The sequence below is a fragment of the Salmo trutta genome, chromosome 31 (assembly GCF_901001165.1).
Source record: "Salmo trutta chromosome 31, fSalTru1.1, whole genome shotgun sequence".
Lineage (NCBI taxonomy): Eukaryota > Metazoa > Chordata > Actinopteri > Salmoniformes > Salmonidae > Salmo > Salmo trutta.
The window spans coordinates 12,621,314-12,635,481 of record NC_042987.1 but is presented as its reverse complement, the minus strand read 5'-3'; the positions used below and the strand labels follow the sequence as shown (position 1 = coordinate 12,635,481).

General features: G+C 44.3%; 1 protein-coding gene across 4 annotated transcripts in view; it reads right to left on the bottom strand.

Moving 5' to 3' along the window:
• Positions 1 to 1,303: 1,303 nt before the first annotated feature.
• Positions 1,304 to 14,168, bottom strand: part of LOC115169563 (rho-associated protein kinase 1) — a 67,732-nt gene continuing 54,867 nt past the window's right edge. Inside the window, exons 19-33 of one of the 4 annotated variants that reach the window (XM_029725299.1) lie at positions 13,923 to 14,083; positions 13,450 to 13,634; positions 12,611 to 12,680; positions 12,414 to 12,517; positions 12,056 to 12,221; positions 11,713 to 11,806; positions 11,479 to 11,567; positions 11,125 to 11,316; positions 10,643 to 10,808; positions 5,743 to 5,813; positions 5,498 to 5,586; positions 5,204 to 5,282; positions 4,198 to 4,459; positions 3,790 to 3,997; positions 1,304 to 3,369 (exon numbers count right to left, since the gene is read on the bottom strand). In XM_029725299.1, coding sequence (XP_029581159.1) covers positions 3,300 to 3,369; positions 3,790 to 3,997; positions 4,198 to 4,459; positions 5,204 to 5,282; positions 5,498 to 5,586; positions 5,743 to 5,813; positions 10,643 to 10,808; positions 11,125 to 11,316; positions 11,479 to 11,567; positions 11,713 to 11,806; positions 12,056 to 12,221; positions 12,414 to 12,517; positions 12,611 to 12,680; positions 13,450 to 13,634; positions 13,923 to 14,083 — 2,006 coding nt within the window. In that variant the 3' untranslated portion in view covers positions 1,304 to 3,299. Of the gene's footprint in view, positions 3,370 to 3,789; positions 3,998 to 4,197; positions 4,460 to 5,203; positions 5,283 to 5,497; positions 5,587 to 5,742; positions 5,814 to 6,354; positions 6,385 to 7,199; positions 7,253 to 10,642; positions 10,809 to 11,124; positions 11,317 to 11,478; positions 11,568 to 11,712; positions 11,807 to 12,055; positions 12,222 to 12,413; positions 12,518 to 12,610; positions 12,681 to 13,449; positions 13,635 to 13,922; positions 14,084 to 14,168 lie in introns of those variants that run through there. The other 3 variants (XM_029725300.1, XR_003870884.1, XM_029725301.1) reach the window with 3 other exon arrangements.

Below are 14,168 nucleotides of genomic sequence, written 5' to 3'. Positions count from 1 at the left end.
GACAACTACTTTTCTCATTCCCACCTTCTGACAAACAGGTGACGACACACATCGCTGCGTGCCTGGCAGATATCTCAGCTTGGATGTTGGTCCACCACCTCAAGCTCACCAAGATGGAGCTGCTCTTCCTCCGGGTAAGGCCTGCCCGCTCAAAGACCTCTCCATCACGGTTGGTATTCCCCTCCCAAAGAACTTTGACGTGACCCTTGACAACACCCTGTCGTATTCAATTTTTTTTTTATCTAAACAGTCACTTGCTCCTGCTGGTTAGAGTACCACCTTTCCACACACAGGAAGCGGCGTATGTTCTAATCCAGGCACACGTTAAATCCTATCTGGACTACTGCAACTCTGTTGGCTGTGCACCCCGATTGTGTCATCAAACCCCTGTAAACTTATCCTGAACGCCACAGCCAGTCTGGTGTTCAACCATCCCACTCCACTTCTCCATACACATTTTTTTATTTAACTAGGCAAGTCAGTTAAATTCTTAATTACAATGACGGCCTACCAAAAGGCCTCCTGCGGGGACGGGAGCTGGGATTTAAAAATATAGGACAAAACACACATCACAAGAGACACCACAACACGGTCGCAGCACAAAACATGGTACAAACATTATTGGGCACAGACAACAGCACAAAGGAAAGAAGGTAGAGACAACTATGCTCAAATCCTACATCCCAACAAGAGAACTCCATTCCGCCACCTCTGGTTTCTTGGCCATCCCACCCCTACGGAAGGTCAGCTCCCAGGACTTCGCCCTGATGCAAGGACAGCAGAGTTCCTGCCCATCTTCCGAAAACATCTAAAAACCATACCTCTTCAAAGAGTATCTTAAAACTAGACACCGACCTTATTCCCCTCCAACAAAAAACACCTTGCACTTGTCTTTTCCAACTAGCATTGACTTTGCTCATAACTTCTTTGAGGAAAATGTACTTACTAAGACTGATATTTGTCTCACCTAGCTATCTTAAGATGAAAGCACTAAGTCGCTCTGGATAAGAGCGTCTGCTAAATGACCAAAATGTAAAAGCAACACATCAGTGGTTCAAAATCTTCCTTACCTTGTGCTTTGTCATTTTCTTCCTGCCAATCAACAGTGATGCTCATCCATCACACACACACCTCTTCTCTGTTCCCAGTACTGTGATTGTTGAATTACTAGCTACAATCACAGCCCTGTGATTGGTAAATCACTTCGTTAGCCACAAGTCTATAAGCAGTTGCTCAGAATAAATGACTGTATATCAAAATCACTCTCATAGCCTAAATACATAACAAAAGAGAAGTCTGTAGATTATAGATAAAGATATGTTTATTGACACATATCCATCAGTGCGGCCTCCAATGCAATTAAACATGCGATTCATCCAAGACAAAATAGAGTCAGTAGGTCATAGTTCCAGTGCTTCCCCCTCACCCTCTTTTTACTGAACAAAAAAAAACATTTTGAATTAGCGGTATTCATGATCATAGTCTTTTTTATCTTCAAATTATGTACACAGCTGGATTTGCGTGAATGGGACGTTACCATATGAATATAATTAGAACTACATTTTTAACAAGCCTTCGTCAAGGTACACCATCCAGAAACTGTTGTGAGCTAGATACTGGACTCTGGGAACTTTGTGTTGACACATTACACTATTGCAATGAATCTATAAAGCGGCATTCAGAATATACTCCAACCAGACAGGAAACGTTCTGATAAAACCACAATGTAGCAGATTAAAAAAAAAATGATGGAAGAGTTTGGATTTGTCTTGTTTTTGGAGATAAACACAAAACAGATATGGCAGTAAAATCATTATCCAAACATTAAGGCACTAGGTGGGCCAAATGCTACACCTGGTTAAGTCTTCTACAAATAATTTACAATTCAAACAGTGCAGTTTTACATTTGTTAACTTAATGTTTTCCTTTTGAACCATTTATCTATGAGTCAATGTAAGGCAATACATACAAAAATACAATATTACAGAAAACAATGTACCCAATGAATACACAAAGAAAAAGAAAATACTTTTTAGGTCTCCTATCCGCCATTACAATGGAATTTGCTTATGGCTTGGAGCAATTACAATAATTAATAAAAATAACAATGCATAGATTTAAATGATCTTGCACGCTCCTCACTCAATACTGAAAAACATCTAATACTCAGTTCCCAATACATACTCTGTCTCAACTGACCCCTGATATAGCTGGAGAGCCAAGTAATAAGGGATCGAAGCAAAGGCCACCAGAGTCCATCAGTCAAAGGCATTGAAGTCAATTTAGATGGAAACAGAGTATCTGTTTTCTCAGACAGGGAAAAAAAAAAAAACATTTACGGTTCCCCGAGATGTACCCATTCTCCACAGAGTTAAGCCAATCCCTGCACTACAGTACCTCAATGTTGACCTTGTTTACATGCAAGAGTCCCAAGCAAAACCTCCAGTCATTTATTCAACCATAATCCCTTCCTATTCCTGACATGGAAGATGTACTACCCACAGCATGTCATGAGCCCCTCGCTCTTTCTTGCCATCTCCCATTCAGGTCCCAAGTCCCACGTTTTGGAACGACGAGCCACGCCATCTTCTGGAAGAAACAAAGAGTTGCAAGTATGTGGTGGCTGGATGAGGGAGTCTTAGTTGAGGTTCCAGGGTGAGGGTGAGGGTAGGAGAAGAGGGGGTGAGGGGGGAATAGCAGGTCTTTTCAATGTCCCTGATGCCTTATGCAAGATAACTATCCCAAATTTCCAGCGCTGGTCAGATTGCTTTAATTGACTTTGAGATCAAATAGGGACTCTCCTGTTTTTGTGAGGTGGGAGGGGGGAGAAAACACAAAGTCCCAATAGAATCCAACGGTTCAGATGGTTAGCTGGAAGAAAGAGAAAACAGGTGTCCAGTGAAAGAGTGTAAGACATTTGACACTTGGTTAGTACCCCCGATAGATGTCAATACATTACATAGAAAAACAGGTTTAAAGACAAAGTAACTGCATCTCCATTATGCATTTCATGGTCTCTGGCGTCATACTTGTTAGAGGGAAATGCTTCAGGAAAGGTTGCATAGAGGCCTAAGAATTAGTCAATGAAACCAAAAAAAACACTTTAGTGTCAAATTAGATAGAAAGAGTTCCAAGTCAAACGAGAAAGAACCACAAAGGACAGTTCCACTGCTGTTAGATACACCATCAACACAGTCAGTTAATAATAAATAATCAAGCCAAAACAGTAAGGAGATAATAGAGTAAAGAGTTAAGACTTCTTCTGTAAATTTGGTGAGGAGGAGGAGTTGTTGTCAATGTCAACAAGTGCTGGATGTTGTGTCTGCTGCTTGGAGGCTGTAGGCTGTGGTAGCAGAATGAGACTGCAACCTGCTAGTTACACAGGGCAGGAGAAGACAAAATAGCAAGTCACGTGGCTGTCCGGACGACAACTGTCACAGACAGTCCACCAGCAGCAGCAGGGATGAAAAGAGGACTTCTGGAACTGGAGCACAAGCTCTCTTAACGCCGTCTCTTAGCCTCAATGTTCTGTATTGGCCAAAACAAGCCTCGAGCTATAGAAAACCAGTGTGGCTGCTTAGGCAGTACAAGGAGGTTGGAAAGGGCTGCCCTGTGGGACCATCAGAGGTTGTGTCCAAAATTACACCCCATTACCTATATAGTGCACTACTTTTGACCAAAAGTAGTGCACTATATGGAGAATAAGATGCTCTGGACAACTGTAGTGCACAACTTTATAAAAGGAAAAGAATGCCATTTCAGGCCCATAGAGTATGTATGATAGGTTACCTTGGCTTGCCTGTGATGCTTTTGGGGTTCTTGCGGAAGGACTGGTTGGGTGCGGGGCGGGTGGACATGGTGCGGGGCGACGCCCTCAGGAAGGAGGAGGGTGGTGTTTTGGGGATCTTCCTGCCCAGGTGGCCAATCCATTTCTTCTGCTCGTCTTGGGTCAGAGCTAGCAGGAGCATGTCCCGGGCAGAGGTCACGTCATAGTTCACTGTTAGAGGGGGGGTTAGAGGAGACAAAAGCAGGTAGAACACTGAGAACACAAACTCAGGAAGTCCCCACTTACCCCTTAACGAAAGCCAAATGAAGTTATATTAAATTTAACCTGTTTTTCTTTCTCTCTCTATATTTTCCCCCACTTTCACCACTGATTTAGGTTTCATCAGTCTAACCTAAACTCTGCGACCGTACCTTTGCAGGGGGCGATGACGTCCTCCTTCTTGTCGAGGTGGTCCTGGTGGCACTTGACGTGGCAGCGGCGGCACTCCAGGGCTGGTGGGGGCTTGAAGACATGCCACAGGGGCTTGGCACAGGCCTCGCAGTTGGTGGGGAAGTGGTAAAGCGTGGGGATGAACTCATGACCTTTGTGGGGCAGACAGTTGGTCTTGTCGCCCTGCGAGACCGTCTCCATGTCCGCCTCCTTCCTGCACTCCCCCTCATTGGCATACAGGATCTAAAGGGGGGAGACGAGAGAGAGTAAGAGTCTCTTCAAAACATTTCTGCGTTTTTATGAAAGGGATAATTTGAAGCGGGGCTTTTAGGGTTGTAATACTACTGAATCAGAAAATCTAATTGAAAGTCTCTGGGGTAAAACAAAAGGAGTCAACTTAACTAATTGTGAATGTAGACTGGAGTGCACTCAAGACAGGTGTCAAAATCTACAATGGGATTGTAATCATCTGTTTGAGCAGGCAGGTCACCCAGTAGTCGACGTCTATCCATGTCTGAGGACGTCAGGAGATGTGGAAACTGCCCACTAAGGAGCAACAGTGAGTGATGCCTTTAAGTAGGTTTTGGTTTTGCTTGGATGTTGTAGACAGGGATGGCGGAGGGGTGTAAGCAACTGCCTATGGTTCCAAAGGTTGCATGTTCGAATCCAGCGACAGAAAGTTGTTTTTCATATTTGTGTTTTTAGCCTATCCCAAACAATAACCATTCTAAGTTCATGCCTGAACGTAACCTTGGAACGATACAGAGAAGTAACCAAACACTTCGAAATTTGAATGGGCAAGTAAGGTGATTGTAGACCTAAAAATACTGAGCTGGTTAACTTGATTGGTTTAGGTCAGAAGGCTGGGGTCATTCTAACGCGAACGCATTGCCATGAACCAGCAGTCCGCCGACAGCCTCCGTGCTTTCTGACGTAAGACAATGGGTCAGAAGGTCGATTGGTCAGGTCAGAAGTTCCAGGTCCTACCTGGAATATCCTGGGGATCTCCTCGGTCTCTGCTCGGTACACATCACCCTGGGTGACGGGACGCACGTGGAACAGTTTGCTGCACAGAACAACAAGCAATGTGTGATTATTGGGGGGGATCAGAATACACCGTCTCAGACACAGTTACACGAGCTCTTACAACCCAAGCAATCATTTTCACATAAAACAAACTCATCTAAGATGGTGATATTCTGTGAGTGTTAAAAACAGATGGCGAGTGTAAAGAAAGTGAAAAAAAAAAAAAAACGAAATCCACAGAACAAGGGTACTTACTCGATATCTAGTACCATGGAGGGGTTGGACTGTTCTTTGTCCTGTTCGTCATTGTAGAACAGAATCTTCTTGCTGCTCACCACCACATACTGAGGAAAAATCGAATCAAGAATCAATGTTAAGAAGAATCATGTTGGCCCAAAGGAGTAGGCACGAGGCAGCACCATCAGTACCACCAGTACCGTGCCATTTAATATGAATCAGTAACATCAGGAAAACGATTCAAAAGCGTCCAGGTGACATACCTGCTTCTTCCAGCCATATCGTTTGATATTAGGTTTATTAGGAATGGACAGCCACCCTTCCAGTCTGGATTCTACACAGACACAAGATAGACACAAATGAAAAGCAAGCCTGTGGGTAACACTGTCCCCAAAACGCCATGCAGTGATTCAATTCAAACTCAGCTGGGGGGGAAGAACAACAAAAAAAAAAAGTAATGTGACAAGGCCGGGCCGTCATTTCAAGTTGAACTAACTGATCATTTCTCTGCCCGGGTTACACTTCAAAATAACTGTATTATACAATAGTATGTGAGCGACAGAGTTAGAATATCCCATGCATTTACTTCAAGCTCAGTAGTTTTAGATCCCATGCATAAGGGAGCATTAATTAAAAGGGATATATAGGACAGTATAAATGTCTTTAATAAAGCAAGTCATATCCAGGTTATTTTTCCAGCCAGTTAGATATCATGGACTAGCTTAAACTCCATGGTGGTCTAGATAGATGTGTTGTACAATTCTTTTCTACTCAGTCAACGGCTGACAAAGCATGGCCGTTCTAGCCATAGAATTATAAAAATCACTTATCAATTATAATTCTGTGGATCTGTCCATCCAACATGGGGCTTCTGATGCCTCAGTCTACTGTCACGTAGCAGGGAACTGTATATCGTTGGGAATATCCTTCCATTATGTTAAAGTTTTACCGACTCGACACAAAGAGCATGCTTTGGCAAACACAAGCTACAAAAGAACAGTGAATTGATCAAAAGCTCAACTACAAGTGTGTGAGAGTTCCTTGACTCTGAAAAGGAGTTGATTCTGTTCTGAGGTGAACATGCCAAAACAAAACAAAACTAAAAAAAAAAAAAAGAAAAAAGGAGTGTTTGTTTGAAGCACAAGGGACAGGGGCTCAAAAGGAAGGGTGTGGATCATGGTTTCCAGACACGTTTTGAAAGGTGCTCAGAGTGATGGGTTAAACCACACAGTGTTGTTGAAGTCTACTGTTACAGTAGCTAACCTCTCATGTAGTCACTTTAGGAGTCACTCAGATTTTATGATCGCTTGCCCTGCCGTAAAATAAATGTACAGCTGACAACATTGAAACTGATTACCTACAGAAGACTCATTTATACGGTACAGTTAGAATTTGTACTGAAATAATGTTATATTAAGTTCTATACTGTAAATGGTTGATTTGTCCCTACAAATGGCTTATGTGAATTATGATTCACGGTTAGTAAATGAAAATGCCCCCAGCATGGCTTTAAAAAAACAAGTTCCTTAAAATACCCTAAAAGGGGCTATAACTGCTCCTGCTGTCACTCGGAATGGCCTTTCAAAAGTGTTGGTGAGAGCATACAAGAAGGATGGATACCTTTCTCACCCAAAAAACAAAAACACAAGGGAGGCGAAAGACATACAGTAGCACAGCCTAGGCCAGGCGCAATTGGGGTCCACAACTCCGAGTTACTCACAGAAGGAAAAGAATAGAAGATACAAAGATAGGGAGGAGAGCAAGGAGAACCAACTGGAGATGGGGGAATAAGAGATGAGAGAGGACTTTAACCACAGGCACATCAGGCATTCAATGTACAGCAAACATTGTTGGTAGGTCTCCAAAGAAAAACAGTCATTTTAAATGGACTGTTCAAGTTGACACTTGAACCATGTGGGTTAGGAAATATGAAAATCAGCATTCTCTTATACAGTGCATTCGGAAGGTACTCAGAGCCCTTGACTTTTACCACTTGGTTACGTTACAGCCTTATTCTAAATTGGATTAAATATGTTTTTCTCAAACTACACACAATACCCCAAAACGACAAAGCGAAAATAGGTTTCTAGATTTTTTTGCACATTTAAAAATTAAAAAACAGAAATACCCAGACACTTTGCAAAGAGACTCGAAATGAAGGTCAAGTGCATCCTGTTTCCATTCACCCTTGAGAAGTTTCTACAACTTGATTGTCCACCTGTGGTAAATTCAATTGATTGGACATGATTTGGAAAGGCACACACCTCTCTAGATAAGGTCCCACAGTTGACAGTGCATGTCAGAGAAAAAAAACCAAGCCATGATGTCGAAGGAATTGACCGTAGAGCTCCGAGACAGGATTGTGTCTAGGCACAGATCTGGGGAAGGGTACCAAAAAATGTCTGCAGCATTTAAGGTCCCCAAGAACACAGAGGCCTCCATCATTCTTAAATGGAAGAAGTTTGGAACCACCAAGAGCAGGCCGCTCGGCCAAACTGAGCAATCGAGGGAGTAGGGCCTTGGTCAGGGAGGTGACCAATAACCCGATGGTCACTCTGACAGAGCTGCAGAGTTCCTCTCTGGAGATGGGAGAACCTTGCAGAAGGACAACCATCTTTGCAGCACTCCACCAATTAGGCCTTTATGGTAGTGACCAGTAAAAGGCACATGACAACCCACTTGGGAGTTTGCCAAAAGGACCTAAAGGACTCTCCGCCCATGAGAAACAAGATTATCTTGTCTGATGAAACCAAGATTGAACTCTTTGGGGATGTTTTTCAGCGGCAAGGACTGGGAGACTAGTCAAGATCGAGGGAAAGATGAACGGAGCAAAGTACAGATAGATCCTTGATGAAAATCTGCTCAAGAGTGCTCAGGACCTCAGACTGGGGCGAAGGTTCACCTTCCAACAGGACAACGACCCTAAGCACACAGCCAAGACAACGCAGGAGTGGCTTCGGGACAAGGCTCTGAATGTCCTTGAGTGGCCCAACCAGAGCCCGGACTTAAACCCAGTCAAACATCTCATGAGAGACCTGAAAAAAATCTGTGCAGCAACGCTCCACATCCAACATGACAGAGCTTGAGAGCATCTGCAGAGAAGAATGGGAGAAACTCCCCAAATACAGGTGGGTCAAGCTTGTAGCGTCATATCCAAGAAGACTCGAGGCTGTAATCGCTGCCAAAGGTGCTTCAACAAAGTACTGAGTAAAGGGTCTGAATACTTATGTACAGTTGAAGTCGGAAGTTTACATACACCTTAGCCAAATACATTTAAACTCAGTTTCACAATTCCTTACATTTAATCATAGTAAAAATTCCCTATTTTAGGTCAGTTAGGATCACCACTTTATTTTAAGAATGTGATATGTCAGAATAATAGAGAATTATTTATTTCAGCTTTTATTTCTTTCATCACATTCCCAGTGGGTCAGAAGTTTACAAACATTCAATTAGTGTCTGGTAGCATTGCTTTTAAATTGTTTAACTTGGGTCAAACGTTTTGGGTAGCCTTCCACAAGCTTCCCACAATAAGTTGGGTGAAATTTGGCCCATTCCTCCTGACAGAACTGGATCAGGTTTGTCGGCCTCCTTGCTCGCAAACGCCATTTCATTTCTGCCCACAAATGTTCTATAGGATTGAGGTCAGGGCTTTGTGATGGCCACTCCAATACCAATATCAAGCTTTAACTTCCTGACTGATGTCATTTCAATATACCCACATCATTTTCCTCCCTCATTATGCCATCTATTTTATGAAGTGCACCAGTCCCTCCTGCAGAAAAGCACCCCCACAACATGATGCTGCCACCCCCGTGCTTCACAGTTATGATGGTGTTCGTCTTGCAAGCCTCCCCCTTTTTCCTCCAAACACAACGATGGTCATTATGGCCAAACAGTTCTATTTTTGTTTCATCAGACCAGAGGACATTTCTACAAAAAGTACGATCTTTGTCCCCATGTGCAGTTGCAAACCGTAGTGTCTCTTTTCTTATCGCGGTTTTGGAGCAGTGGCTTCTTCCTTGCTGAGCGGCCTTTCAGGTTATGTCGATATAGGACTCGTTTTACTGTGGATATAGATACTTTTGTACCTGTTTCCTCCAGCATCTTCAGAAGGTCCTTTGCTGTTGTTCTGGGATTGATTTGCACTTTTCGCACCAAAGTACATTCATCTCTAGGAGACAGAACGCGTCTCCTTCCCGAGCGGTATGACGGCTGCGTGGTCCCATGGTGTTTATACTTGCGTACTATTGTTTGTACAGATGAACGTGGTACCTTCAGGTATTTGGAAATTGCTCCCAAGGATGAACCAGACTTGTGGAGGTCTACAACTTTTTTTTCCTGAGGTCTTAGCGGATTTCTTTTGATTTTCCCATGATGTCAAGCAAAGAGGCACTGAGTTTGAAGGTAGGCCTTGAAATACATCCACAGGTACACCTCCAATAGGCTAATTGACCACATTTGAGTCTATCAGAAGCTTCTAAAGCCATGACATAATTTTCTGGAATTTTCCAAGCTGTTTAAAGGCACAGTCAACTTAGTTTATGTAAACTTCTGACCCACTGGAATTGTGATACAGTGAATTATAAGTGAAATCATCTGTCTGTAAACAATTGTTGGGAAAATGATGTGTCATGCACAAAGCAGATGTCCTAACGGACTTGCCAAAACTATAGTTTGTTAACAAGACATTTGTGGAGTGGCTGAAAAATTAGTTTTAATGACTCCAACCTAAGCGTATGTAAACTTCCGACTTCAACTGTATATGTGATACTTACAATGTTGGGTCTGAATACTTTCCGAATGCACTCTAGGTACTTCACTGCTTCAGAACAATACTGTCATAACTCAACCAGTCATGGAATGGTTTAATAACTTGGAATGGCTAGGATTGACAAGATTTAAATCATGCCAGGGTTCGTGTTGGATCATTAAAGCTCGCCTGATGGACCAAAAATCTAGTTCAGTGATCCAAAATCCTGCTCATTGAGAGCTGTAGTACTGTAGATTTTTGTCCCAGCTTAGCATCGTCCCACCTTCAACACTTTCACTCGCTGAATCATGTGTGCTGTGGCTCATCACGAACAGGGTTTGAGGATGTTTGGCCTAGCCTGTCCTTTGACACAGCTGCCCTTGGTTAGCTGACCCGCGCGGTGAACTTACCGGCGATGTTGCTGTCCGTCTCGTCCATCTGCAGGCTGGTGACGCTGGAGTTGTCCATGCGCAGCTGCAGGTCGATGAGCTTCTCCCTCAGCTGCTCGATGTCACTCTCCTTGCTGTCCAGCTGCATCTGCAGCTCATTGCGGTACGTGCACTCCTCGGACAGTTGCTGTTGTAGAAGAGGAGAGGCAAACAGTGAATATGCAGTCACTTTAGGGAAGATCAGAAACACCGCACCGTCAAGGAGGAATGTAGCACTGCCTTTCACTATCGACTTTTAAGCTCTGTTCTAAATTAGGAATGTATTTTACTAAATCTTCTTAACTGTCCTATTACCTCATACTCTTTTACCTAAAAGAGTGCTTTTTTGTTCTATTTTAAAGCATACTATTAATTAAAAGGTTCCCATGATCATCGTCAGATGATTTTCAGACCGATTTGACCTTACTGTTCAATTGCCTGACAATGTATAATGTTTTACTGACCGCCTGCATCTCACTGAGCTCCTTCTGATACTTGATGGCCATGTGGTTGAACTTGTCCTTCTCCTGTTTGAGCTCCAGCTGCAGCTTGCGGTTCTCCTTCTCCTTCTTCCTCAAGTCGGTCGTGTTTCCCTTCTTCTTGGTGTCCAGCTTCATATCCTTCCTGTTCATGATCTCTGCCAGCTTGTTCACCGCCTGGAGAGACACGGTTGAGGGTTGGGATCAAATAGGGTAACCAGTTGAGGTTTAACAAATTGGGGCAACTGGTTGAGGTGTTTGGATGTAAATAAGGAGCTCATAACTATTGATGTGGCGTTCTGTAATGTAAGTTGTCGTCTAAGGTTGAAGTGTCTTCACCTGAGTCTTAAGCGTGCGCTCTGTGCTGAGAACCTTCTCGTAGTTGGCCTTGATTGTGTTTGTAATCTCCTCTTTCTGGGAGGCATACTCTGCAGGAGGGAAGGGTACAGCCTGAGGAGACTAGACAGTCTTACAGGGATCTAACAGACCCATACCAGGGCCGATGTTGACCTTACCCATAGACCTAGAATATAGTAATCAGACCAAATTATGACAATTGAGTCTTGGCGCTACCTTCCTCCTGAATGCGAAGCTTGTTGTTCAGCTCGGCCTTCTCCTTGCTGAGGTTCTCCACATCTTTGGTCAGGGTTTTGTTGGAATCCTCAAGCTGGGGAGATGCATTCAGAGGTTTAAGTGTAGGTGTTCTACAGCTGCCTGAGACATGCATTCAGAGGTTTAAGTGTAGGTGTTCTACAGCTGCCTGAGACACACAAAAACAATCCTTAAATATCCCCAATAATGAAAGTATACCAAGCTATTGTTTCCTCTGTGGTCCCATTCCTGGGTAGATGCATTTTCCCTGACATTCATTTACAACGCAGGAGAGCAGTGCGCATTGAGGCACGCTGTAACTGACCCGTGCGATGGTGGCATCCTTCTCTGTGCCCTCCTGCTTGTGTCTGGCCGTGGCCTTCTTGTTCTCCTGGCTCAGCTCAAAGTATTGCTCCTCCTGGAGCGCCCTGGCCAGCTGCTCCGACTCTGCCTTGGTCACTGTCAGATCCAGCTGGGCCAACAGGGAGTCCCTGGTGGGAGGGAGGACGGACACACACGGTTTAAAATGGAATAATAAATCACTCCGCGTGGAGACTTGAAAGTAGAGTGGTCGAGAAAAGATGCACCCCACATTTGAAGTACAACGTACGATGACAATACACATTCTTGCTACATTGACAAATGCCTGATTTTATTACGGTTTCCATTTTGTGATTTGTTACCTTTCGCTGTGCAGCTCCTGCACCTTCTTGTGAGCTTCCTGGACCTGCCGGTTCCTCTCCTCAATGTCCTCTTTCAGTTCCTTCACCTGAGTTTTATAAAGCGTCTGGGGGAGGGGGGGGTAGAGAGAGGAGATATGGCAATTAAGTTAGCCACTAAACCAGGTTATAGGAGAGTGGGGTCGTTGGGTCCTACTCACTGAGAAATACTGTTCGGCCTCAAGCTGGTCCTGAAGTTCCCTCATCTGCCCCTCGTTGCCCCTGTACTGCCTGGAAGACACACACACAAACCACATGATGAACATATTGAAGTTTCAAAGCAACCAAATCCGTGTTGAAAGGGAAATTCAGATCAAAATCATCAAGAAGCGATCAAACTTTTCAGCCACAAAACGTGTGTATAGATGATGAACCTAATGACACTGTACTATCTGGTATGTGCCAGGGCTGTAATTGGCTGGGGAATACCACCTCCACCGCTCCTTGCGGAGCTCCGTAGGCGGAAACCTATAGAATGCTCTGCTGCTGGATTAACAGTCCAGTCAGTCTGGTCTGGTGGGAGGAGCTGGACTGCAGGCTAATCCTTAATCCTGTGGTGTAAACATTGTCAGAGGGCAGCTTTGCCACAGTTACCCCCTAAACTGGAATAAGAGCCTTTTTACTGGAATAACAACCAATTGTAGGGCCATTTAACGTCTTGACTCCCAAAGCAGTACTAGCTAGCTGCAGGAAGGAAAAACGTCAAACTAAAGAGTATTACAGAATATTAGACTTTCAGAATAGAGTTGAGCTAATGAAGACCGATAAGTGTGGCTGAAATGCATTGAGACGATGCTCAATGTGGGCCTGTTGAGAATCCAGCTAAAAGTTACCCACAGATCTAGGATCAGATCACCCAACCATAATAAACATTGGGGGGGAATAAAAGATCTCTGACCCTTGTATAAGTGACTAGTGGTAAACTCGACAGTCTTATTTGGGGTAAGTCAAACTGTGGTGGGCTGTGACAACATATGACTAGTTTGGAGGGTATTCTCACTTAGTGAGCTGCGCGAGCTGGAACTCGAGCGACCGTTTGCTCTCTAGCGCCGTGTTGATCTCCTGCTTCAGCTGCTTCTCCAAGCCCTTCAGCCGGTCGGCCTCCTGCGAGCGGCATTTCAGCTCGTTCTGGGCCAGCAGCCTCTTACTGGACTCCTGCTCCATCTGCATCCGTAGCCCTTTCACCTGAGAGGAAAGGGGGAGGGAACCACAGGTTGCTAGGACACAAGAGAAACAGTATGTCCTAACTACACAGGTTATACCAGGAGATTTCGTCTTGGGTAAAAGAAAATCACCAGCGTTCACATAGTGGGCCTGAATCCTAACTACTGTGAAATTTGCCATTAGTAACAATTCATGACTGACGTCTGATAAGTCTGGCGGTTGAACGGGCGATGCAAAGTTGAAGGTTTTAAGCGCGTGACCGTGGGCATCCACCCCAGACGGTGCGAGTTAACATCCGGTGGTGCTCACCTCGTCCTCCAGCCTCTCCTTCTGCTTCATCAGCTGCTCCATCTTCTGCACTGACTGCTTGAGGTCAAACTCCAGCATGGAGCACTGCTTCTCCACCTCCACCACCCTGCTCTCCGCTCGCATCCTCGCCCCGCTCTCCTCCGACACCTTCTGCTGCACCGCTTGGAGGGAAGGAAGGAAGGTGTTTCACTCAGTTGCAACTATCCATCCGTTATTCTATGGAAGATCTCACAGACAGATTGAATA